The following is a 27,570-nucleotide window of genomic DNA, read 5'->3' as shown; positions in this document are numbered from 1 at the left end:
TATTTGATAATATCCCGAATGCATTTTCAACAACACGCCTTGCCCTGGACAGTCGATAATTGAAAATCCTTTGCTGAGGAGAGATATTTTTACCAGGATATGGCCTCATCAGATAACATTTCAAAGGAAACGCCTCATCTGCAACCATAAAATAATTCACAGGCTCACTACCTGGAATCAAAGGTGTTGGGCTGGGCAGATCAAGCAAGTTATTGTCTAGCATCGAAAATAAACTTGTTTGGGCAAAAACTCCTCCGTCTGATATTCGTCCATTACATCCAACATCAATAAATGTAAATTTATAATCTGCATCAACTGATGCCATCAGCACAATGCTGTTGAAACTTTTATAATTGTAAAAAGTGCTGCCACCCCCTGCTGGTGCTTTTATCATAACGTGTTTTCCATCGATGACACCAACACAGTGTGGCAGGTTCCACTTTTCAGCAAAAGCTTCTTATATGGCTTTCCACTCCTGAGCAGTGTTTGGTGTCTACGAAATGAGAAAATAAGTATTAATTATGAAACTGAAAAAAGGATGCGAATACAAAATATAAATGCAGAAAATGCTATTTAAATGTTGGCAAATAGTAAAATCAAATATTTTATCAACAAATATTAGCTACTCATTTGTTATAATAAAATTCACATCAAAGAAATAGATAAAAAAATGTGCTTATATATTTTGGTTGTGTTCCTATGTTTCACTTTTTATCTAATTTTTCCCCATTTTTTTCTCTCTTGTTTTTGATTAAGCTACACCATAGATTCTATTTAAAGTTTTTAAAGTAATGAATGTGTCAGATACAATAAATGGAATTAAAGCTAAATGACTGTGGGTAAATGAATGTTTTTGATCACAATACCCATACAGACAGAAAAACTGATCATTTTTGGAAAATAAATGATTAAAAAATAAGCTGTTGTTGTACAAACAATAATACAATAAACAAAAAGGGCTTATGCTTGTTTGTACACAGAAACAGAATTTTCATTTAAACAAGATGTTTAAACATTTTATAACTGAATATATATGCTTCTTAATTTGAAGAAAACTCAAAACTAAAAGTGTCTATTGAAGAATTTTGGATGAACCCATAGGTGGTCAATTTAGCAGATTCATTATGTGTTTTATACAGGGTTGATACTAGGTTGTCAATTTGCTGTCCAATGCAATCTCTGCAGTTCCTACATTCTATTGCTAGATGCCTCCCTAATTATAAAACAATGTTTATTATGATTTTTCCAAAATCAAATAATCATATCTCTTCTTATAAATGAAAATGTTATTTAAATATACTGAAAAGCATAAACAACATTATGACAGACATTCCCATTGAAAATGGTTCATTCTAGAATTTGAGTCAAATTATAATCTAGAGCATGGACCAACAAACTGGTGCCTGCAAAAGAATTGTAAAATTTTAAGAAGCTGACGAGATATTTTAATGTTGAGTGGGAAAAACAATTTCATTTATAACTTAAAATTATTTTCTTAAACTGTTGGTCGCGACCCCCATAGGAGGTCGCCAAAACATTTTAGCAGTTTTTGATAATCCTTTAACTTATTCCAATAATTTTACAATTACCAAATATTTTTACACAATGTATCTGAAAATAGATAAAGATAAGGCAATGCATAAAGTTCTCTTTCTAACTCAACAAAAATCTGATTTTGCAAATTTAATTCATAATAAGTTATGGCTACAAAAGCTGCACTATTTGAGTGACACATTTGAAAAACTAAATGATCTAAATTTGTCGTTTCAAGAAAAAGGTTGCAACATAGTCATATTCAAATTAAAAATTGATGCTTTATTAACAAAACGACCATATGGAAAACTATGATGGAAAAGGGTTTGTTAGAAATGTTTGTCGCAACAACTGAATTTTTAAATGAAAATGATGAAATAGATAAATCAAAAAGATGATGTCTTGAGAAAAACTTTAAGAAATATTTCCCTTCAAATTTTAGTGTCAAAGAACTAATATGGATTGTGAAACTATTTAGAATTAATGTGGAAAATATTACTCATTTGCCATTAAAATCACAAGAAGAACTTGCTGATTTATCAAATAATTCGGGATTGAAACTTTATCTTTGATACGAAGTCTTCAGAAGGTTTTTTGCTAGCAATTGCAAAAGATTTCCAACAATTTCTGAAACTGCCATAAACTTTTACCTTTTTCTGCAACATATTAGTGAGAGACATTTGCATCTCTAACCACCATAAAATCAAAAGTGTCAATCAAAAAAGTTTAAAAAGCCCTGATTTATTACATGGTAAAAAGTGCATGCTTATGCAACTGAAGTATAATGGTTAGTGTAAAATATAACTTGGAGAGACATTTCATCAGTACGGTGTTTGCCTAACATTTTCAAGAGAATGTTACATGAGTAATGAAATTCCAATTGCTATACTAAATCTCTCTCTGCTAGTACTTACAAAGAAAAAACTCGAAGTTATCCGTTATCCAGATACCCCAATGCAACTATTATTTTATGACTTTAATTGTAAATAGGTTACTTAAATTTAAATATCGCAAAGCCTCGAGGACTATCTGTGTAAGAGGAGGGATACCTTCGTAGAGGCCTTTCTAAGGGAAACTAGCTCATATTTATGTTACACATGGGGTAACCACAAAAACCAACCATGCAGCCAACCTGTTTGCCTGGGACGGAACCCAAGCCAGGTCGAACTACCAGTATTCAGTTGTCTTAACCACTCAACCACTGGTGGGGCTCTTAATTCTAAATAGAAAATTATACATTGTACACCTGTAATACTCTTTTTAAATGAATCACATTTCAAGGAAAACAAGCTCTGAAGTTAATTCAATATTACAAATTCGAGAAAAATTCAACTTAACATTAGTATCCTGATCCTGTAAAAATGAACATTTTTTTTAAAAATTAAAAGGTCATGATGTTGTTGTGAATTATAAGACCTCATATGTAACATTGATATATTAAGTTTTAACTCACCTTTATGTAATCTTGCATGCATTCCCATAAAGCATCCAATACTTCTGGTATCACTCTTGACAATGTTTGTTTAGGTATTCTAAACAAATACTGTAAATTTGAATAGGAACACCCTGTAACATAATAAAAAACTTAAAAAATAAATTTATTAAAAATGATGTAGTGACATAATTATGATATTTATTCATTATAAATTTCTCAAAATTTAAAAAATTGTGGTTAAAATTATTGTTTGAATTTGTATTTCAATTTTTGTGAATTTGATTTATTAATTTTATAAAAATTAATTGATTTTTTTTCAATAAAATAAAAATTAACTTACCACCAGCTAGAAAGCGTAAAGTAACATGCAGCCTCTCAGATGGTGAAATTGCACAACGCATAATCGTATCCTGTTTTTTAATTTTGCTGCTCACTAAGTTTAATAAATAATCAAAGTCGCACGGCATCATTCGCAAATACTTTCCAAATTCCACCCTGTCTTCAAAACGCAGCTTTTGGAACAGGGTATTATGGGCTCCATGAATTTCTCTGCGTTTCACCCAATTTCTCGTCCAAATACGCTTTCTTTTTTCTTCTTCTGCAGCAGCAGCAGCGAGGATCAAAATCGCAGATGTTGCTACAGTAGCAATTAACGGGAAATCTTCATCCATTTTTATTATTGTTGCCTAAATTCACTCCCGCACAGTTTTGTTTTCACAGTTGTTGATAGTGTGACGCTACATAGGGCGGGAATTCTTCCTCGGACAGTGATTGGTTAAGGCATTTCCTGTACCGACGACAAAATCGTTGCGTGTGGACAAGCAAGCTCTCGCAGATAAAATCGTACGAGAAAGTCGGCCGATAAAATCGGTACATGTAGACGGGCCTTAAGACAAATGGGTGGTATCTGAGCATAAGTGTGCATTTAGTTACAATAATTAGTAATAATCATTTATTGTTTTACAATGGTTTACATTAATGTTATGTTTTCCTAATATCTAACATGTTAAATAACAATTCTATTTTGCTTGGTTTAAGGTTGGTTCCTAGGGACCAATGCTATATTTAATATGTTAAGAAATGACTGATGAAGTGTTAAATTGATAAAAACAACTTACTTATACATAGAAAACAAACACTTGAAATTTTGAACTTCAAGTTATATTTAGTGATTATCCATATGATCCATGCGCAAAAAATATTTTAAAATATACGAGGGCTATCCAGAAAGTAGATTACGTTTTGGAATAAAAAAATAAACAAAGTATAGGAAACAAATTTTATTATATACAGATGAAAGCCACACTCAAATACTACTTTTCTACATAGTCACCATACAAATTAAGGCATTTATCGTAGCGATGTACGAGCTTGGAAATTCCTTCGTCGAAAAATTCGGCCGCCTGCGCCTTCAACCACTTCGTTACCTCTTCTTGCAGCTGTGCGTCGTCATCAAAACGCTGCATAGCCAGCCACTTCTTCATTGCTGGGAATAGGTGGAAGTCGCTCGGTGCCAGGTCGGGACTGTACGGCGGATGAGGAAACAACTCCCACTTAAAAGATTCAAGAACTTTACGAGTGACATTTGCCGTGTGGGGCCGGGCGTTGTCGTGAATCAACAAGATCTTAGAGCTCAACATTCCTCTGCGCTTGTTTTGAATTGCTCTTCTGAGTTTTTGGAGAGTTTGGCAATACCTTTGAGAGTTTATTGTAGTGCCTCTTTCCAGGAAGTCCACCAAAATTACACCTTTTCTGTCCCAAAAAACAGTCGCCATCATCTTCCTTGCCGACATTGTTTGCATGCATTTCTTGGGTTTTTGGGGAGAACTTGTGTGCCCCCACTGCATTGATTGCAATTTCGTTTCACAGTTCACATGTTTCACCCATGTTTCGTCACCAGTAACGATGCGATCGAGTAAAGAGTCACCATCCTTATGGTAAGCGTCCAAAAAGTTCAACGCTGCAGCCATTCGCTGATTTTTGTGGTCCTCTGTCAAGATTTTTGGAATCCATCTTGCACAAAACTTGTGGTAACCAAGCTTTTCGCTGATGATTTCGTGCAACAAACTTCGCGAAATTTGTGGAAAACTCAAAGAAAGTTCCGTTATTGTGAAATTTCGATTTTCACGGACTTTAGCATCGACTTTTTCGAGAAGTTCGGCGGTCATTATGCTGGGTCTCCCACTTCGATCTTCGTCGTGAACATTGGTTCGGCCATTTTGAAATCTTATGACCCACTGACGCACTCCACCTTCAGTGATAATGTTGTCCCCATACACTTCACGAAGCTGCCGATAGATTTCTATCGGTTTACAGTTTTTTGCAGTCAGAAACCTTATTACTGAGCGCACTTCGCAGCTCGCGGGATTTTCAATTATCGCAGACATTTCAAACCGTCACAGTATCTGAACGGAGCACAGCACGAACCTCTCACTAGCACGGCTAGATGCAGACTGAGCTGCGCAACGCTCTGACCCCAAGATGGCCGCGCTAGCCCCGCCCCTAGCGGACACAGACGGAAACGTAATCTACTTCCTGGATGGCCCTCGTAGTATTAAGAAAGAAAATTTACAGAGTTTAAAAATTTATTAAGAAATATTCATATTATGTTACATAATCTGATATTTTGAGCAATATATATTAAATTGTAATTTATCAACCTAGATAAAATTTTGATTAAAATATCTAGTGGTGAGCTATTAAAATATTGGTGAGCTATTAAAATATTAACAAAGAGCACACACTTTATTTTATAAAATTTAAAATACCAAATTATGTTTAATTTTTAAATGTTTTAATTTTTACAAAAACGGAAAACAAATAGTAACTGTGCATGAAAAAAAATTAAATAAGAAATATCATGGAAATTACATAAAATAGCAAATAAATTTCATGATGTGCACAATTTGTGTCTTAATTGCAGGGGAGGTTTTGTGGTTTTCCCACGGGCGGCTAAAACCCGCCGGGAACTGAAGAAATTCAACCAATCAGAATAAGCTACCGCCGGAGACTGTTTTTGGCGACCAATTTTTATGCCAGCAATTGAAGGGTTTGTTTTGGATTTATTTTCCGCTTATATTCCTCTTTTCGTATCTTTTGATTACGTCTTTTTCGCATCAATTTATAATAGTTTTCTAACTTTTATTGCTATAAAAGACAATGTAGTGAATACGGAAAATTCGGTGGATTATCACATGAAATCTGTAATAAAATTTCTAGCCCGTTCCCTCAAAAAAAGGTGTACGGTGTTGTATCGCAAAAGTTTTATGCTAAATTGTACATTTCACTTTATTTTGTGGCACTGAAAATTACAGAAAGAATTTATTTTTTGATCATCAAGAAAAAAATGCACATGAAAAAGGCTTATTAATTTGGCCTGTGCAGAAGATGTGTTGCTTTTTTCTTTATATATACATATATATATATAAGTATTTATTAGGTACTCAAAGTTAGCCAACAAAGCCACATGCAGAACATATATATATATATATTAGAAGATTCCTAAATAATAATAAATAATTTGATTGAACTTTTTCTAAAATGCATTACGTTTTTGTGTGATATTTGATTTTTAAGAAATGTAACATGTTGAATAAATTGATAGTAAAAATCTCAAATGTACTGTATTTTTGAAAAGGTTAATATGAAATTTTATTAAATTGTTTTGTTTATCTAATAAAATCTGGAATTCTTTCCCAATTTCAAAAGAAGGATGTGTGAAGGATTAATGCATGTAACAAATAGATTTTTAGAAAAATTGTCATTAGCATAACATGAGGAGTGTAAAATGGGAAGATCTTTATAATGTAATATAATGCAGTTGATAATCATCTGAAAAAGAGCCCATGAATGGTAAGACTGCTGAACACTGATAGTTAGGTTTATATCCTAACTATATATTTGGACACCTTTTGCTTAGTTTATCTGGTCTGATGATCTGTATAAAATGGTAAATGAAAAACAAAGTATTTGTACCCAATATTAAGTCTGATCTGCAAACAAGATTACTGTGGCTGCGGAAACCGACATGCCAGTGAAATATATGTGTCATGTAGATATTACACAAAATACATCAGCTAGAGTACTCTTATCAAGCAGTATGGTGACAGGTACCATATAACCAAATATGTACATATCAAACATTTGTAATTATGTATTTTAAAGTTATAGGCTTCAAATACAATTAGAATTTATATTTCTGTAATACTTATGAGTCTTCTCTGAAACATACTTATTTTGCTTAAATCTACTTCCAAAGTACTTTATTTTGATACAACCCATGGTTTAGAAAAATTAATGTTTCTGACATTCAAGAGCAGATAAAAGTATGTCATACTTAACTGACAAAAACATATAAAATTAAAGTAAGGCAAAAATAGCAGCTTAACATAAAATCTTGTGTCAATTTTAAGAAATAACTGACGTAGGTCCCTCTTCTTCAATAAAAATGAAAAAAGGTTTTTATTCCTGGCCTTTTGAAGAACAGATATCAGATAACACTCAAAATTAATAAGAATTATACAAATTCTGCATCATTCTAAGCCTTCTTGATTTATTTTAATCTTGAAATTCATGACCTGACAAATTTTGTGACAACTATATATTTTTGAGAACCTGGGACCACAGGTGGATTTCTTCGAACAGCATTCCAAGTTCTTCGATTACGTGCTCGAAATGACTCTGCATGAAAAATTTACAAATTAAATTCGTCAAAAGCTTTAGAAAGTGAAATCTAATGCACTCAGTAAATTTGTTTTTTCTGTGTGAGGAAATCAGCTTTTTCATTACCATCAGTTCTACAATGGAAATGAGCCTGCTTGACAATTAGTCTGAGTTGAAAGTGTCTTGAAATTTCTAAAGATGTCTGCAAATATAGCTTTGATATGGTTGTAGGAAAAAATGTCACCCGGAAAAAAGGGAAACGGAAAGAATATCCCCGGAAATTAAGGAATGGAAAAAATGTCCCCCTTCGTTTGCAATGGGAAATATAAGGCATGTTTAGAAAGATCGCCAATCTGGGTGATAAAAGTTTTATCTCAACAACCGTAACTTCGGTTGACCGGAAACATGTGCGAGTAGAAGCAAGAAGATGTGTTGGCTGCTTGTTTCTTCCATGGAGCCTACCTCCATAGTTTCTTCGCTAAGGTTAAAAATAGAGGGTTGTTTAGAGAGGGAAGCTTTCGCGATGAACGCCAGGGGGGGGAAGGCGGGTTGTCTAACGTCGGTCATTGTCAGGTCTTTAGTAATTACTCTCCTCGCACTGCATGTAGTTATAGCCTTAAGCGGCGGTTTAGTGAAACATTTATTGACGCACAACAGAAAACTAATTCATCCTGAGCTTTGGTATAAGAAACAGTTGTATATGCAATTTCAAGTTACGGTTTGCGATAAGAATAGGACTAAATTTTTTACCTAATTAATTTTCGCATTTTTTTTTTTTTTTCCTCATTTAATTTTAATTAAAAGTAACGCATCTGCACAGGAAACATTTGTTTAATTTTGCACTTAAGTTTGAAAACAAGAATACCACAGTTATTAAAATTAAGAGGTTTATTTCAAAATTATTAGTCTCTGAGGGACTAATGTTTTCATTTTGCGTCGAATCACTCTGAATGTCCGTTTCACTTTTCAAACTGTTGCCACCAAATATTGTGATAAAACAACGGTACCTAGAGCCATCGAGTTTCGAATGACGTAATCCTACTGCGAATATGGGCAACTGGAAGCCCAAATTTGAAATTTGGAATTTGTTTTATTATCGATTTTATATTTTGTAACGAATTTTTGATTAAAAAACTCAAGAATTTCAAAGCGAGCCATGGCAATGTTGTACAGAAAAAAAAATTTTATCTCCAGCGCGTGAGACTGTGAATCGGAAATTCTAAAAATGTGCTGAATTTAAAATTATTTTGCGATACTGCTCTTGAACTGAATTTTATGGTTTAAGTTCGAAGAATATGATATTTAATAAATAAAGGTAACACACAAAATGTTAAAAAAAGGCCCCTTTGGATGTAATTTAAAATCTGAAACCTTTCATATTTTTTATTTTACTAAAATTTTAAAATCTAATTAAAATGGATCCCATAACCACGCGATCTGGATTTAAACATTTAATATGCAATGAACCCTCTTATGGCGACCTCTTCCAAAATAATTTCTCAGAGTAGAAATTAACACTTGTACCGAGCATTATCTCTTTAAGATGACCACTTCCACCAAAGACCAAAATAATTAGAAACGTGGATGATCGTATTAGAGAGGATTTAATGCATTTTACAATGCACCAATGCGTAACCTACTCAGAGCCAGACCATCTAGTAGCCCATAAACGATTGGCGACCATCTCCTTAAGACGATCACTTCCAAAAGTGACCGGCATTTCTATAGGTATAAACAAAACTTGCACTGAATATCATCTTTCTAGGGTGGTGATCTTCACAGATATCAAAAATCAACTAGAAACATGGATGGATTAGGATTATTCAATTATGGTAAAGCCCACGAGGGCTATCTACCTAAAGGGAGGGATGCTTTCGTGGAGAACTTTCTAAGGGAAACTGGCTGGTATACATATTACACATGGGGAAAACCACGAAAGTACCCATGCAGCCAGCCCGTTCGCGGGATTGGAATCTCGGACCGAACTACCAGTGTTCAGCGTCTTTACCGCTCGGCCGCTGATAGGCTGAAATCTGATGGATGGCTGATGGATATCTTAGAAAGGATTTTTACTTATAGTAATTATATTAATTACAATTACGTGTAGAGCTTATGGAAACTTAAAAGCGGCCGAGCGGTTAAGTTGCTGAATACCCTGGTTGTTATATCTGGGTACGATTCCTAGCAAAGCAGCTTTTCGTGGTTTTTCCCCTATATAGGGTACGATTCCTAGCAAAGCAGCTTTTCGTGGTTTTTCCCCTATATAACGTGGTTACGAGCTAGTTTTCCTTAGGAAGCCCTCCACGAAGGCAACCATTCTCTTAGGCAGATACCTTTCGTGCGCTTTGTTATAGTCAAGTAAACCAAACCAAATTAAAGAAGCTTATTTATTCTACTCCCCAAATTGAACTCCAAATAAGTCATACGTGGGAGCTTTTCGTATTCATAACGTAAAACGTATCAAAATGGGGAAATTAAATAAATTTAATTATTTAACTTGGTTATCTAGAATTCCAGTTTTTAATTTATCTCTTGTTTCCAAAAATCTGAGCATGAATAAATGTGTAATAAAGCATAGACAGATAACTTTGAAATTCAGAGAATAACTTAAATGACCTATGACCACTAGCAGCCGAGAGGTAAAAATAGTTGAATATTGGTAGTTCGACTGGCACGCCACGAAAATTTCAAAGGAAATTTTCGTGTTTTTCTCCATGTGTAACATAAATACGAGTCAGTTTCTATCAGACGTATGAAATAATTTTTGTCAACTACTCGCTATAAACAGTCCTCCATGAAGGCATCCATATTCACTTCGGCAGATAATCTTATGGTACTTTGCCATAACCTAAATAATCTGATTTGTTGATTATGCTAATTTTTTCTCATACTGAAGCCTGTGATGCTTTAATTAATGTTTTATTTATCATAAACTGTGTTAACTGCTTTAAATTAACCAAATCAGGATTGTTTTCTGTTAGATTTCCTTTTTGACATCATTTTAGAAGCCTAAATATGTCAGATCGTTTTAGTAAGACGTATTACTTGTAACTGTTTTACATATAAGTACAGAGAATCTCATGACGGCGAACTCTAAAAGTGTTTCCTACAACATAAATAAACAGGCTTTTATACATTTGCCTCTCTAACGCAACCATCTATATAAGTGGCTTAAAAATCGCTTGAAGCGGCCACTAGTGGTCGCATTATAGAAAAGTTTCATTATATTTGCATTTTTGTGGCATTTAATAATTTCAGTTACATGTATGCCTTATAAATTATAATATTGATTTTTCAAGGTCGTGTAACAACTTTCAATATAAATTAGAATAGTAATAATCTTTTACATTCCATTCGGATTATTGTATTCGTATGAAAGCCTTGTATCAATTGTTGATCATTATTTTGTACGAATGCTATTGCAAAAATTTAAAAATTCTTAATTATGATATTTTCCAATATTCGGGCTTTAAATGCCCAAGTTATTTAATTTTATGCCAAGATTTAAACTTTGTGCATTTACAATAAGAAGATCTTAATTCTGGAACTTTTTAACATCTGAAGCTGGTTAAAACTGGTTGAAATGTGTTGCAGTCGCAGTTCGTATGCAAAACCATTCTCGCACTGATTTGTTTTATGCGTAATTTATAGCAATTTCCCTAAGTAACCAAATTTTAGATTTATATCATTTTGTTTTAAATTGTGAAAATAAACAAAAAGGAGAACATTTTTCTTTCTTACGTTATAATTATTTTCAGTTCATCTTTTATGATAAATAGTGTATTTTTCAATTTTCCTCAACTGTCAAATCTTGTTGTATTTCTAAATATCTTTAGATTATTTACAGTCCCTGCAATTTTAGAGTTTTTATGTTAAACTCTAAAATAGTTATTAGAAGAATTATTAGAAGCATTTGATGTAATTAATGACGCACGTCGCCCATAGATTCGCAAATTTTGAATTTTAAATATTGTTGCAAGCACTTGAGCAGAACATTCGTCTTTTCTAGCAAATTGCAAATTTTAAAATTCAAAAAATTCAACTCCATCAATCCAATTTTCAGACTCAATTAAAGGCACTGAAGTTATTTAACATTTAAGAACTCTCGGTGATTTAGAACTCCCCGGAATTGGTACTCAAGAAATGATTTCAAAAATTCTCTTCTACATCTATTAATAATGTTCTATCCCTTGAATAGCTAGTATCTACTGCATTTTCTCCTCATTTCTTCTTTGGTGGTTATTTGAATCATGGCAAAGCACGGGAACTGTCTGTCTAAGAGAAGGGATGCCTTCGTGGAGGACTTAACGAAGTATGAGAATGGGAAACTTGGTTGCATTTACCTTACACAGGAAGAAATAACTAAATTATCTTGCAACCAGCTTGTTTGCTGGGATTTGAGCCCCTGTCGAACTGTCAGTGTTAAGCGACCGCCAGAGTCGTAGCTAGGGTTTTCAGCGCCCAGGGACAACTGAAGATTAATTCTACAATGTCGTAATATCAGTTTGGCGCCCCTTGGATTCTGCGCCCGGGGACAGATGCCCCCCTTGCCCCCTTCTAGCTACGGCCCTGGCGACCGCTGGAGCGCTAATGAGCTGCATTATGTATTCTGCTTAAGAATATAGAACACAAATGACTGTCAATTTTATTATATCATCAGTGTTTGGTAACTTTCCCTATGAAAATAAAATTGTTAGAAATATGAGTGAAAAGACATGTAAATATTTTGAATTTGGATTCTATTTAAGCCCCTTCATGTAACATATAATGCTGTAATTTACGTAATAGCATTTAAAATTTTTGAATATATTAACACAAAAGGATACGGCAATGCTGTTACGGCATTCGACAAAATATGTCTCGTTTACGTATATATATATACGTATATATTCTTTGCAGAAGGAAGAAAATTATAGCCAATGCAGAAAATTTCTAAATTCAATTTCGCCAGATAAATTTTACATAAAATGAAAAAACAATTTTCAGTACATATAAATAATTAATTGAATGAATGTAAATTTTTACTGCAGAATACATAAACTTATTTTCAGCTCAATGTAAAACTGTTCCCACGCAAAATTTATATTATAAGAAAAAGTTAAATGTCTGTTATGTTGAATATTTCTTCACTTAGATTGCAGAGACATTCGATATTTTATGGAAGCGGGAGACTTGAAAAATGAGCAACCCCCTCTCCTTGAATCGAACCGCGGATCTCTGGAATACGCGCCCAGCGTGCAGACCACTACACCACGTCAAGAAGGCTCAAGTCTAAAATTTATGCATATTTAGTATTAATTCTATATTTTGCATATTAACATTTTAAAAATACCTGACTAAATTACTCCTGGACGGTTGTGTATAAACCTATGGTTTGTTTGATCAAGTGCGACTCATTTGTAAAGTATTGAATGGTGTACTCGCTTGCAAAACCTTGTGAATTTTGTTTTTCTTGAAAAATCGGCAATACTAAGTATGATTGCTAAATATTACATTCTCTTTAAGGGAACATTATAGTATAACAATAAGAATATTTTCTCCTGGGATATACTTTTATCAATGATATGTTACTGTAGCGCAGTTTTGCTAAATTCCTATAAATCAGTTCTAATTATTCTAAGCTGATTTACTAAGACTTGGAATGATGCTCAAGGCCGGCGCTAGACGTTTTGCCGCACGGTGCCTGCTTTACAACTTCAAAATTCTGCCGCCCAGCTCTTTCCAAAGTTCTAAAAATTTTGCGTTCTCTCAATTCTGCCGCCCGGTGCGGCCGCACCGATTGCATATGCTCTGGCACCGGCCCTGATGATACTAGAAATAACTAGGAAACGATAATTCAGATAATACTTATTATCTGAATTGTCATTTCCTCATAAACATGATGCTTATTAAAAATTACAGATGTTTTAATTAATAACAACCTTAAAAACTGGTTGTTAGTAGCTTTAATTTTGACTCCATACACTTCAACAATTAAAAAAGCCAAAAGATAGGAAATTTCCTTGTCAGCTCTTTTTGAGTCCTTTTCTAATACTTCTAAAATTCTGCATGATATTTGTTTTAGAACTGCTAACAAAATTTTAAATACAAAAGTTATACTGCAATTTTAAGTCTGAAAAGTAATTAATTCAGACTTGAAAGCTCTTGAAACATAGAACTTGAGCTCAAAACAATAAGAATAGAAATTTGCATTCATTTTTTTAATTATACGATTGTTGCTTCATTGATAACAATGTTATAAATAGTTCGTTTAGAATTACACTACAATTGCTGCATTAGAATCCATATTTCTTACTAATTATTTAAACATGAAAAATGAGAACTATAATATTTATATGTACTTTTTAATCTCCAAAGTCATAATAAAGTTTTCTCATAAACAGGAAATTGACTGTTTTCAACTGTTTTCACCTCTTCGTCAAGAAGCATTTCTTTTACGGTCCTAATTAACAGCAGAACAGCAGAACATCTTCTATCTCACAAAATTTGCTAAAAGAAATTCTTTCGAATTAATTTTGAATTTTATTTAACTCAAATTTATTCAATATTTCGAGTTCTGGATAATCAAATTAGCGGTATCATTCTAAAGCTGCAAAATGTAATTAAGAAGCTCAGCTTCGTTTTTAATGATTCATTTTACCACGCCACTGGGAAAAAAAAAAAAAAAATCTGAGTTTTCAGATTTTCAATTACGTCCACAGGGCGTTTTTTTAACATTTTGTGTGTTACCTTTATTTATTAAATATCATGTTCTTTGCACTTAAACCATAAAATTCAATTCAATAGGAATGCCGTCCCATACACACTTCCGCGCGCTGGAGACAAAAAGGTTTTTCCCAGCCGTAGAGTGTTGCCATTGCTCCCTTTTAAATCGCTGAGTTTGTTACTCAAAAATTCGTTAAAATTTTGCAAAATATAAAATCGATAATAAATCAAATTTCAAATTTCAAATTTGGTCTTCCACATGCCCATATTCGTAGGAGGATTACGTCATTCAAAATTCGATAGCTGTATGTACCGTTGTTTTATCACAATACGAGAAATATACATATATTTATGCAGATTTTGATTATTAGAAGGAAAATATGAAAGCTTTCATATTTCATATTGCGCCCAAAAGGATTTTTTTAACGTTTTGTGTGGTACCTTTATTTATTAAATATAATGTTTTTCGCACTTTACCATAAAATTCAATTCCACAGCAATATCACAAATTATTTAAAAAGCGCAAAATTTAAGAATTTCCAATACACAGTTTCGGGCGCTGGAGATACATTTCTTTTTTCGTACAGTGTTCCCCTTGCACGCTTTTAAATCGATGAGTTTGTTAATTAAAAAATTCGTTAAAGTGTTGCAAAATTGGGAATAGCTAATAAAACAAATTCCAAATTCGGAATTTCAAATGCTCATGTTTGGTTGGAGTACTGTGTTATTCAAAATTGGATGGCTCTAGGTACTGTTGTTTTCTGAAAATGCGGAAACATTCATGCTTTCATGCAGAATCTTCATTATTTAGTTTCTTTAAATATAATGCATGGCAATAATATTTTGTAGCAACAATTTGAAAAGTGAATCAACGCAGAAAGTGAAACCACGCAAAATGTCGTTTTGAGACTAATAGCCCTTTGAGTCTAACGCCCCTTTGAGCTTAAAAAAAAAATAAATAAATAAATGTTAGATTAGCAAGTTAAAAGTCAGAAATAGCAACATTTAACCGATAAGAAAGTCAGAACTCTTTACTACGTCGCTCGAAAAATGCAATTTTGAATAAAATGATAATTTTGCTTCTTTATTAAATTATTCTTATAACAGGACTTGCATGAATGGATTATATTCTACTATAAGAAATTTTTTCATACCAATAAATTGCCACAGTTAGAGACAGAAAGTACAGTAAACCCTTTTTAAGATGACCACAGGTTCATAAGATTTTGGGCTTTTGCGAATTAGAGAAATAGCTCTCAACACCGATGTCCAAGTTCTCAGAAATACTGATCATCATAGGAAGATAATTAATTACCAGAAGAAAGTTCACTGTTCACATTCGGAAGTGCATTATTCTATAAATGAAAGTACATTAAGCCGATTCGATTACGTGTATGGCCGTATCTATTTATATATAGGAAAAATTTTAATATAAAATAAATATAGTGTAAAATATATGTTACCGTTAAAGCGTATAATTAAGTTATTTCCTTGAATAAGTAAGTATTTGGCGGGGGGGGGAGAAACTAGCCAAGCTGGTTTAGCTAATTACTTTAAAATAACTATATTAATTAGTATAGAATATAATATTCTATAAACTAACCAATGATAAATGCCGCTCAGACGGTGTAGTGGTTTAGGGGAGCCAACTTCGATACCTAACGGCTTGGGTTCGAATCCAGGGAAATGCATAGTTCTAATGGTCCGTCCCTTCATAGGAGGCAAAGGTGGCCCACCTATTAGGTGAGTGCATAATAAAGTGACAACTGCTTCTAGTCAAGTCGAAGTCGGCTGAGGGACCATCATTCATATTAAAAAAAAAAAAAAAAAATCTCAAAGGTTTCAGGTTTTAAACTACGTTCAAAGAGGGCGTTTTTTTTTAACGTTTTGTGTGCTACCTTTATTTATTAAATATCATATTCTTTGCACTTAAACCATAAAATTCATTTAAATAGCAATGTCGCAAAAGAATTTTAAAAAAGCATATCTTTAGAAGAATTTCCGATACACAGTTCCGCGCGCTGGAGATAGTTTTTTTTTTTTTTCGTATAGTGTTGCCATTCCTCGCTTTTAAATCGTTGAGTTTGTTAATCAAAAATTCGTTAAAGTTTTACAAAATATGAAATAGATAATAAAACAAATTTCAAATTTGGGCTTCCAGATGCCCATATTCGCAGGAGGATTACGTCATTCAAAATTCGATGGCTCTATGTACCGTTGTTTTATCGCAATGCGAGAAATATGCATATATTTATGCACATTTTTCATTATTTAATTTCTTCGAATATAATGCAGGACTCTAACATTTGGTGGCAACAGTTTGAAAAGTGATTCACCGTTTATAGTAATTCAACGTAAAATCGCAAAACGAAAAGAATAGTCCTCCAGGATCAAAGTCTCTTTGGACTTAAAAAAAAAAAAAAAAAAAAACCACTTAATGATAAACCGTTAAAGAGGAAAAAAAAATGAAAAATGACACTATAAAATATCTGTCGTTTTATAAATTAACTGATGATAAACCGTTAATGTTTAGAAAATTATATTTCATATTACGGATAGATTAAAAAATAACGGAATGCATAATATAATATTATTGCTAGATTCGTTAAATCGTAATAAAAAATAACAGACTATACTACGCCAATAGTTCTGTTTAGCAGCTTTCGTGTGCCGTCTTTACTGACAATTCGTCATTTATCAACACTTTAATGTGAACAAGCTGTTAGCTTCCAGTTAGGGATGGACGAAATTTAGTTTAAAGACCGGCAATCATTATTTAACAGAGGAGAAACATTTGCTCCCCGTGAATTCTTTCGTTCCGGGTGAGGTGGGTCGGTTTCTTTAAAGAAACGGGTGAAGCAAACCACGGGGAAGGACATACGATTTTCCCGCAGGCAAGTTGGAAAAACCTGCTATCGAAATGACCTTGCTCAGCTGCAGCCAGCTCAACGTCTTACCCTTAAAACCTCCCTCAAGAGAGCCCGCTATAACCCTGCCCGTTTGGCAGGTTTCCCCATCTCCAATAGGCGACATTATTTGGCGAGATTTTAGAGTTCCTTTTTTTCCGTTCCTTACTTTCCGAGTGACATTTTTTCCGTTCCTTATTTTCCGGGGACATTCTTTCCGTTTCCCTTTTTTCCGCACACCCTTTGATATATATACAAGTGAAATCTATTTAGCCTATTCTTAGTATCAGTAATGTTAGGTGTTTTCAACATTAAATGGGGTACAAAAAGTCCATTATGATATCTTCAGTGATTAGATGTACGAAGTTTGCACGCGTCCTTTGCTCAATTTGTCCTTTGTTCTTTTTGTTTGCTTATTACTTATTCCAGGGAAAAACGTCTTGCATGTTGTAACCGTACTTTAACATACGTTAAATTTTACATTAAAACATGAAATATAAATAAATTATTTTAGGATTTCCATCGAGATGGTTTTAACATGAAAACTGCATAATGGAATTCCTAATAGTGTAAAGGAAGGTATAGTTATTATAAAGACTATTAGTATTAATAGAGGTGAAGCTAAGCAGGCTTTAAGCTTAACGAAAAGTGTTTCCAGAATAAGACCTTTGACTCACATGAAGTTTTAGATTTAAAGACAATGCTAAATGGGGAAACCTTTAGCAGAATAGAAAATTTTTGAAAAATCTCTGCTGGTTCTTAAAACCTTACAAATGATCAACTGATGTGAGAAGGAAAGTGAGGGGCAACTTCTGGCACAAATTGTGCACATCATGAAATTTATTTGCTATTTTATGTAATTTCCATGATATTTCTTATTTAATTTTTTTTTCATGCACAGTTACTATTTGTTTTCCGTTTTTGTAAAAATTAAAACATTTAAAAATTAAACATAATTTGGTATTTTGAATTTTATAAAATAAAGTGTGTGCTCTTTGTTAATATTTTAATAGCTCACCACTAGATATTTTAATCAAAATTTTATCTAGGTTGATAAATTACAATTTAATATATATTGCTCAAAATATCAGATTATGTAGCATCATATGAATATTTTTTAATAAATTTTTAAACTCTGTAAATTTTCTTTTTTAATACTATATTTTAAAATATTTTTTGCGCATGGATCATATGGATAATCACAAAATATAACTTGAAGTTCAAAATTTCAAGTGTTTGTTTTCTATGTATAAGTAAGTTGTTTTTATCAATTTAACACTTCATCAGTCATTTCTTAACATATTAAATATAGCATTGGTCCCTAGAAACCAACCTTAAACCAAGGAAAATAGAATTGTTATTTAACATGTTAGATATTAGGAAAACATAACATTAATGTAAACCATTGTAAAACAATAAATGATTATTACTAATTATTGTAACTAAATGCACACTTATACTCAGATACCACCCATTTGTCTTAAAGCCGTTTTTGACTCTTATACAACACTGGTATAATAAACTGAATGATGTTAATTTATTAAATCTGCTTGGAGAATAACAATTATAAATAGAGTCCTTTGTGTGCAGTTATTCTGCTACTAAGAACAATTATTCTAGATGAAAAAAAAAAAAAAAAAAAAAAGAAGTTCCCCAATCAGTTTCAATATAAAGAATAAATTATGATATATCATGTAATGATAACTTCATCCGAAGATTCTGGAGCAGACTACAGTGAGAAACTTTCTATAAAATGGTCACAAAATTTTCACACTGAGAAAAATTATTACCATCTTCCCATAATTAGTATTCATCAGCAGTCGAGTGGATAAGACTAAGAAGCACTAATAGTTTGAACACTGGTGGACAGGCTAGCTGCATGGGATATTTCTCTTGTGCCGCATGAACAGAAGTCATATTCTTTTAAACATATACTTCATGAAAGTCTTCTACCCTTAAGAAGATACTGTTTTCCTGCTTTGCAATAATGAATTAAATAAATTACTACCATTGATACAGAACTTTTTTTAAAAAAGAAAGAAAACACTTATACAATCTCTTACCAATTGAAATATTTTTATGCGTGCTCTAATATGCATAATACAGAATTGTGAAAATTCACCACAATTCCACAATCAGAAATGATAGCAAATTATAGGAACATAGGCAGCAGATGTGTAGACTACAATATACAATTTGTTGCTCTTTACAAAATAAAAATTAGAGGCATCCAATGGTGATAGCTGTTGTTGGAATATTTTATTTGTACAGAAAAAGAAAATGCTTTGGATTTCAAGAAAACTTATACAGAATTTCTGCTAGGGATTAATACATGACATCTGAAATCATAAGCAAGTGGAATTAAAATTGCAGCTTCAAGAATGTGTGATTTCCTAAAATATAATTACAAACCCTGGAGACTAATGAAGGTGATAAATTACTGCATATTATTCAGAAAAGTCTTGGCAATGAAAGAAAATAATGTACATAGTAACACATACGGTGTAATATAAAGTGTAAAATACCTCACAGATTCATCATGAATAAAAATTACTTGATTGTGCTAATGTTCCAAGACTTTAAAAATTACATCTTTATTTTTACATAACACAATGAAATGAAACAGAATTATTTCGATGGAGAATAATGCATAAACAAGTTTCATGTTAATTTTTCAATTATTTTTTTTCTTTTGGGAGTTACTGGGTTACCTAGGTTATTTTATGAGTTATCTCACATCAGCATTTTAATATACAGATTCTCCGAATAATCATTGTATTTTCTATATTTCAGTAGGAGCTTTTGTTAATGTGATTTTTCCCTACGGAAAAATATACAAAAGAGAAATTTCTAAAAGTTTTAAAAGTAGTTTAAATTTAAAAAAAAAAAAAAAAAAAAAAAAAAAAAAAAAAAAAAAAAGACACATTCTTAAAATATTTTTCTTTATTGAATTTCACGATATTTAGAGTACATGAAATAATATGAACCTAGATACCAACAAGCATTTTCAAATACACAAAGAGCCCAGAAATTTCACAGTAAGTAATTTTTATCAATTATTATTTTCACCCTTTATTTAAAAATAAAGAAAAGTTATTGGGTATCGAGTTAGCCAATTGAGTGGAATATAAAGTTGTATTTGTTTTCGAAATTCAGATTTACATACTTCACTTATCGCTTCTACAGTAAATTAAATATTAAATCATATCAGGGCAACACAAAATAACCAAAACAAATGAACTACTTCTACCCAAGAAATACGAACAAGTTACCATAACATTAACAACTGCTTTCTTGTATACCAGTTTTGCACAAAAATTGCGTTTGGCGATCGGAAAATGACGCCAAAAGTTCCTGGCGCAACGGTTGTCTCTGATTGGTTGAATTTCTCCAGTTCCTGGCGGGTTTTAGCCGCCCGTGGTTTTCCCTCATGTGAACGAAATACGAATTCTTTCCCTTTAAACGTTCTTTAGGAGACGCGACTCTTTTAGTCATATAATCCTCAAGTGCTGTGAAGAATTCTAATCTAAATTTTTATGATATAAAATTTCATATAAATTTATTCTACCCGCCACTTTTGTATACATTATATTTATGAATACAAACCTGAGATTAATATTGAGAATACTATTGATGCAATTGATGTAATAAATAATACTGAAAATAATGTTTAAGCTAAAAATCGATTTGAACCCTTTTTTATAATAAGGTAACATGCGCCAAAGATTTCCTGACAAAGATTATAGATTATGGTAAAGTACACAGGGGTTACTTACCTAAAAGAAGAGTTTTTTTAGGGAAACAGGCTGGTAATTCACAATACACTTATGAAAAACCTCGAAACCTCCCATGCAGCCGTAGGATTTAACATGCTCAACTATCTTACCTCTCGATCGTTACTGGGCTTTCTCAGCTTACGAAATATGTATTTTAAGTTCATTATTTACATAACAGAAGAACAAAATAAAATGACAGATTATAAATAGTGCATTTTACTGACAAAAAGGTCTTCGAAAAAATACTGTAAAGAATAAGAACGATGCAGTTAACTTAACGGCGGCCGATTAGGAGTGCCGGTGCATATGTTTTTTCAGACAAAATCATTTTGCATGTGTCATCGTAAAACGAAAAATATTCATAAATTATTTTTTTATAGTTGTTAAAATAGTCATGGATTATCTTTTTTAAGAGAATAGCTTCTTAGAAAATTTTCAAAATGAAATTGGCTTGAACTAATATTACGCATAGGGAAAATTATAGACACCACGCCGCTAGCCTGTTCTGTTGCCAGCGACAAATCCAGGACAAACATCACACATCCAGTACTCTTATTCACTCAACTAGAGTGAATTTAAATATTTGCTTGTATATTATTATTAGTATTAAAATAATAAAAATATTTACTCTAATAAAAGCTGTTGTTTAAGACATTTTCTTTGGTTAGGGATTTCATGTGAATAATTAAATCTGCGTTGAAGCAAGAAAATTTCTTAGAACTTAATGCTTCAAAAAATTGAAGGCTGCGATTCCTAGGAAAGAAATTATCCTCAAAAAATATATTCTACAAAAAATTTTGAATTTTTTTATAATGACTTCTTAATAATTAATAATTGTTATAATTATTAAATATAATGCTTACTTATTTTTTACAAAATGTACAATAATACCCTTTCTTTACAGAAACACCATATTGAACAAATATATTGTAAGCTAATAAATAACAACATTGTATTGTTTCTTATTAACTATGTGTCATTTTTTCTTTTCAGCTTTCTGTTATAGGGAGTAGGGTTTATATTTATTTAGCTATCTTTCCTGTCAAGCCTTTACTTTGCCCTAGAATTGCCAATGCTAGAGTATGTAAATTTTAGTAGAGCGCGCAGTATATTCAAATTTAGCAGAAGTAAGTTGAGTTTAAATAGAAGGGAAACGAGATTGTAAGTGTGCTTCTTGAATCGCGAACGTGAAGGTTGCTAGGTAGAAATTTAAGAACCGCGCGTTTCGGCCTGTGTGCCTATCTCGGCAGTTTTTGCTGAATCAGTAAGCTCGCTGAATCTCAGCTGTATTTTAGAACGCGGTTAAGTTAGTTAGATTTCAGAGCCTCATAGGTAGTGATCTAGTTATTTATTCATCCAGTCATTATTTTTTAGTTTCACATTTCTGTTTTTGTTAAACCGCCGGGTCGGCGTAGTTTGTGAGCGTCAAGTGAACGCAGCTGTTATTGTTAAAGTGGAATAAAAAGGGCTTTAAACCCTTCTTACGTGTTTGTGTAAATTTACAGTTCATAGCAGTCACTACCACAGTTGCTGACAAGTTGGGGGCCACAGAATACTACATTGGCGCCCTAACATCTTACGAACTCAGATGGCCGATAACTGGATGGAAGCTCCTGCACAACTCCAACAGCAAGAAATGGCGAACCAGTTAGAAGGGTTTGGATATTTGGTCCAAACGATGAGAGCATCTATCAAGCCAACCGTCAATTTCGACGGAAAAAATTCGGTGGCGATATTCTTAGATCCTCGAAAATCACTTCCAGTTATACCCTGTGCCTGAAAGACAAAAAGTTGCCATTGCCATGTCTGCACTAAGAGGACAGGCCTCACTGTGGTGGAAGAGTATAGGGAAATTTTTATTAGGAGAATTCGGAGGCCAAACATATACCTTTGAAAATTTAAAAATATCATTATTAAAGGCCTTCCCTATACTGAAAGACCGAGCAAAGCTAGAAACTGAACTTTATAGTTTTTATCAACGTAGTATGGAAGATTTGACGGACTTTATTCTGCGAAAGGTTAAGCTGACGGATATGCTGTATGGAAAGAAACTCGACACAGAGGTAATTGAAATAATTTTACCATGATTGCTACCTGCTGTCCAAGATTACTTGGAAATCCGAAATCCAAGTACCTTGCAGGAACTCTTCGAGTTGGCGGTCAGGTTCCAAAACCGTCGAATAGCGGAAAAATCTAGAGGGGCATCGTATTCTCAAGGTCCACGAAGGCAATTCTCAAATCAACAGACCGGTAACACAAATCGCTCGTATGGGGGAAAGAGCTATCAAGCCAACTCAAAGGTCAAGGCGCAAAAAGGAAATTTGAAAACAACCGTCCGCGTACCCAAAAGACTGAAGTTGAAAAGAAAGCTTTAAACGATTAGAGGGGCCTATAAAAGCGAGGGTCCTGACCCCGGAAGTTTCGAAAAATAACCCTCAAGAAGATACCTAAACACGGTCGTGGTAAAGAATTCACAATTACCAATTATACAAGTCTTGGTTGGCGATGTACCAGTGGAAGCCCACATTGATACATTGGCAGAAGGTAATTTTATGAGTGATAAATTTTTTAAGAAGAATTTTAATAGGTTACGGTTATTTAAAAATAAAAACACAGAAATTACAGCAGCCCAAGGAAAAACCTGTCAATGTATCGGGAAATTATCATTAAAAATACAGATAAAAGATGAGAGTCTTAAAGTATTAATTTTTGTAGTGAAAAATTTACAGAATCCAGTCATCTTAGGCATGGAGTTCTTAAAGGCCGCGAAAGCCGAGCTCAATTTTCTGGATAATTCGATCATGCTGGAAATGGATCGGAGGGTGGTGGAGCCAGTGAAAGAACCTCAGGTAGACTTGAGCCATTTGAGTGTCCATGAAAGCCAAGCCATCCAGCAAGTGGTGAGTACTTTTTCAAACTTGTTTTCAGAACGGCCTGGTAACTGTCAAATTGTAACACATGATATACAACTAACTGCCGACAAACTCTGTAGGACTAAACCCTACAGGTATGATCAACAGAAAGAACAAATTATTGAGGAACACATTAACAACTGCTACATCTCTTTACACCGTAATGTTCAGAAATTTTAATATTTCTCCAGCCCAAGGGAATGTAATGTGCTTCCATTAATTTTTGAAAAGCTATTGGGGAACATTCTAGTATTACCCATTTATTAGAGTGTTATCAATTCTGCCTTCGTTTTTGTACAGAATTTTGAAGGAATGCTGATTGTGTAAGGATACATATAATTTCTTCTCGAGATATTGAAGTTGGAACATTGTGCAGATTACATCTTGGTGTTGAGATTTTAACAATTTCTTCACCTGGGCATTTCGTAATAAAGTCATGTAATGAATGGACATCTTCTCTGGTCTTACATTCGATAACGACTCTTTCTCTTGAGTTTTATTACTTTACTGATCTTAAATGGCATGAATTTATCTAAAATATCAAATATATATGCTCGTTGGAAGTGTTTCCTTTAGGAAAATGAGTAGAGCTGGGTATTTGTTTGCTGTATTATTATTTTCACGGTTGAGCATATGCTTATTGATGTTCATAGATGTTGAAGTTAGACCTTGAATATGTTCTAAATTTAGATGTATATCTTGTGTCCTTTGCGGAGTGTAAAGACATTAATGGATTTACTTGAGGAGTGCAGTAATTACATGCAGATATGGAATGCATGGAAGGACAAGAGCTTTCATAAGAAATGTCAGCAAGACTAAAAATTAGAAACAGCTTGCGAAGATTTATTACTCCTTTTGTGTATAGGAACTAGTAGTTGAAGCTTTGTCTTGTTCAGATTTATCTACTTTATCTGTAATTTCCGTATTATGCAGATCTGCATTTTTCAGGTTATCAAGAATTGTAATTAGTTTTCCTTGCAATCTTTGTGGTATGACATACTTTCCATTTTTCTAAGTTTGATACCATTACCATATTGTTTATTAATATAGTCCCTATGGTTAGTTATGTTGTCTAGACAATCATTAAAAATGCTACTAACCACTAGATTAAAGTCGTATTCAGAACTGTTAAGTTCTGATAGTCTTAGATATAGTGATAGATTAAAGTCTGATAAATAATCCTGAGAAAACATAGTTGCTAAAGCCTTTATAGCATTCTCTTTCTTACATAAATAATATAATTAAGGAGAAAATGCTTTTACAGTGAAGATATAGGCTAATGTAAATAAATTTAACCTTTTCCTTTACAACTTCGGAATTTTGGAATTAGTAGCTAGAGATTTGAAAAAAAATCTTCAGTTTCACTTATCTGGGAATGGAGATGAATTGTTAAAATGAGGCAACTTCTGAAATACTTAATTGGTGGGCCTGTGTGAATGGATCATGGAGAAGATCTAATTCAGAGATACACAAGATGATGTAATAAAATTCTTTAAACTACAGAGATTTAAATACACTAGTCATCTGGCCAAAATGCATAAAGATCAGTGTTGTAAGAAAATCTTTCTGGCAAAGCTTATGGGAAAAAGACCTCACAGGTTAGAACAACTGTGTTGAAAATGACCTAAGCCACTGTTTCTCAAACTGTGGCACATTACAATATTTTTAGTGGTACAAATTTTACAGAAAAAAATTAAATAAATGTAAAATTGTACCACATTTAACATTTTGTTTCATTCTTTATTATTCAGAAACACATACACTTTTCAAGTTTTTGACACTTACGGCTCTAGCTTTAATGTTAAAATAACACCTTTTCCAAGAGCTATGAACAATTTTCCGATGTGATTTCTAAGCATCGTAACAGCACTCCAGTTCGGTTTTTCTCCTTCGCTAGCTAAACATGGTTCAGACTAACGTTGCATTGTTTTGCTATTAATCAAAAATACATCTAGGACACGGTTGCAAATTGAAATCAATGAAGATAAAGCCAGACATATCTAAATTGGTTTCAATAAAACAGGCTGATTTGTCGCATTAATCCTCATTATTAATTATTCTTACATTGCAACAAAGCAAATATAATACCTCACCGACATATAACCTAACATTTTTTTTTAATTAATTGGCAATGATAGTTTGGTATACAGTCCTAAGAATAAACACTCGTCTTAAATTTGACATGTGTTCAACATTTGTCTATTTGACAGTGTTTTACGTAATTATAATTCTATTTTTTTGCTTCATTTAGGATTAGGTTGTTTATACTTTTTAATAATATGTATAGTGTTATAGTTAAATAACATTGTTAAGGTGTGCAATTGCGTTTTATGCTCTTGGCTTATTTTGATAATTTATTTTACACCTTTAACAAAAAAAAAAAAAAAAAAAAAAAAAGGTAAGTTTAATCACATGCTTCAATTAAATGAAAACTGACTAAATTTCACAACATTCACCTTTTTAAACCTTGTAATGTCTAAAATGTCAAAAAGACAGAATGTATATACATTTTTTAAAACATATCTTGTCAATGTGATTCAGGTACCTTCTTTGCTTTGTACAATTAGATTATTTGCTTATTATGTGTATTATTACTCAAATTATTTACCACTGTTGTTATATATGTATATATATACTCATAGTATACTCGAATTTTACAAACATTCTCTATTCATAAAAAACAAATTAAAGTCAATAAATTTAAATGAAATTTAATGCAAACAAATAAATGATTAATTATTGTTGCGAACTAATCTGGGTAAGAATTAAGGGACAATCTTTTAAATATTTATTGTAAAAATTTGTAAATATGTATATTTAATCAATACTGGATTCTTTCCTTTTACTAATGAAGGGCCAACTCTTTTCAAAAGTCTCAATTATAGCCTGAATTGAGTGAAGATTTTTATCTTTTTCTAACTTTTGGCCAGTATTAAGTAAAGTTTTGATTAAACCAATTGAAATCCACTTTTAATAAATTTAGAATATTACAATAAATTTCTTTCTTTAAATATAACATTTAAAAAAAATTCCAAAATCTAAATTAAAATTAAATTTTACTTCAAAATAACTTTTTTTTTTCCAAAACATTTTCAATTTCTACATCCTTAATAGTTTGCAACATTTTTTCACATAATGTTACAGTTTGCATTTTACAATTTTTACACAGAACACACATTTTACATTACTTAAAAGTTTACAGAATAGGTTTTTTTAAATTGATCACAGATATGCTTTACACTCAACTTAGCCTTACATTAGCGACCTCTATTTAAAGTTCGCAGAACACTACTTAACATCATTTAGTTTGGCAATGCTTCTCCACTTCTAAAAAACAAATATAATTGCCAGTTAAATTAAAACTTACTATTTACTTGCCTTTTTAGTATTATTTAAGTATAATTTATTATTTTTTATAGATAATGTCTAGTTTCTTTTTGATTTATAAGCATAAGTGTTGGGGAAGTTTCTGTATAGCAAGAGTTTCTAAATTACTTTGGTTTTCTACTCTTATTATTTTTTACTTTTAATTCTAGTCTTTTAATTGTTAATTTCTCAAAATTCCACTTATTAAATTTCTTTTTAGTATTTCACCACATTTGGTACAACTTTTACCCTTGTCTACATGGATGATGAAACAT

The 27,570-nt window shown here is 32.4% G+C and overlaps 1 protein-coding gene across 1 annotated transcript; it reads right to left on the bottom strand.

The window, feature by feature from the left end:
• Positions 1 to 315: 315 nt before the first annotated feature.
• On the bottom strand, positions 316 to 3,809 carry LOC146998480 (uncharacterized). Its single transcript, XM_085810795.1, has 3 exons — positions 3,309 to 3,809; positions 2,987 to 3,099; positions 316 to 493 (listed from the first exon to the last, which is right to left on the bottom strand). Exons 1-3 carry the CDS (start codon positions 3,637 to 3,639, stop codon positions 458 to 460), a joined length of 480 nt encoding a protein of 159 aa, XP_085666921.1. The 5' UTR covers positions 3,640 to 3,809; the 3' UTR covers positions 316 to 457.
• Between the last annotated feature and the right edge of the window lie 23,761 nt (positions 3,810 to 27,570).

This window comes from Stegodyphus dumicola, chromosome 2 (assembly GCF_044657685.1).
Source record: "Stegodyphus dumicola isolate Sdum_Otavi_A_Nest chromosome 2, ASM4465768v1".
NCBI lineage: Eukaryota > Metazoa > Arthropoda > Arachnida > Araneae > Eresidae > Stegodyphus > Stegodyphus dumicola.
The sequence above is the reverse complement of the archived record's forward strand: the minus strand, read 5'-3'. Positions and strand labels throughout refer to the sequence as shown.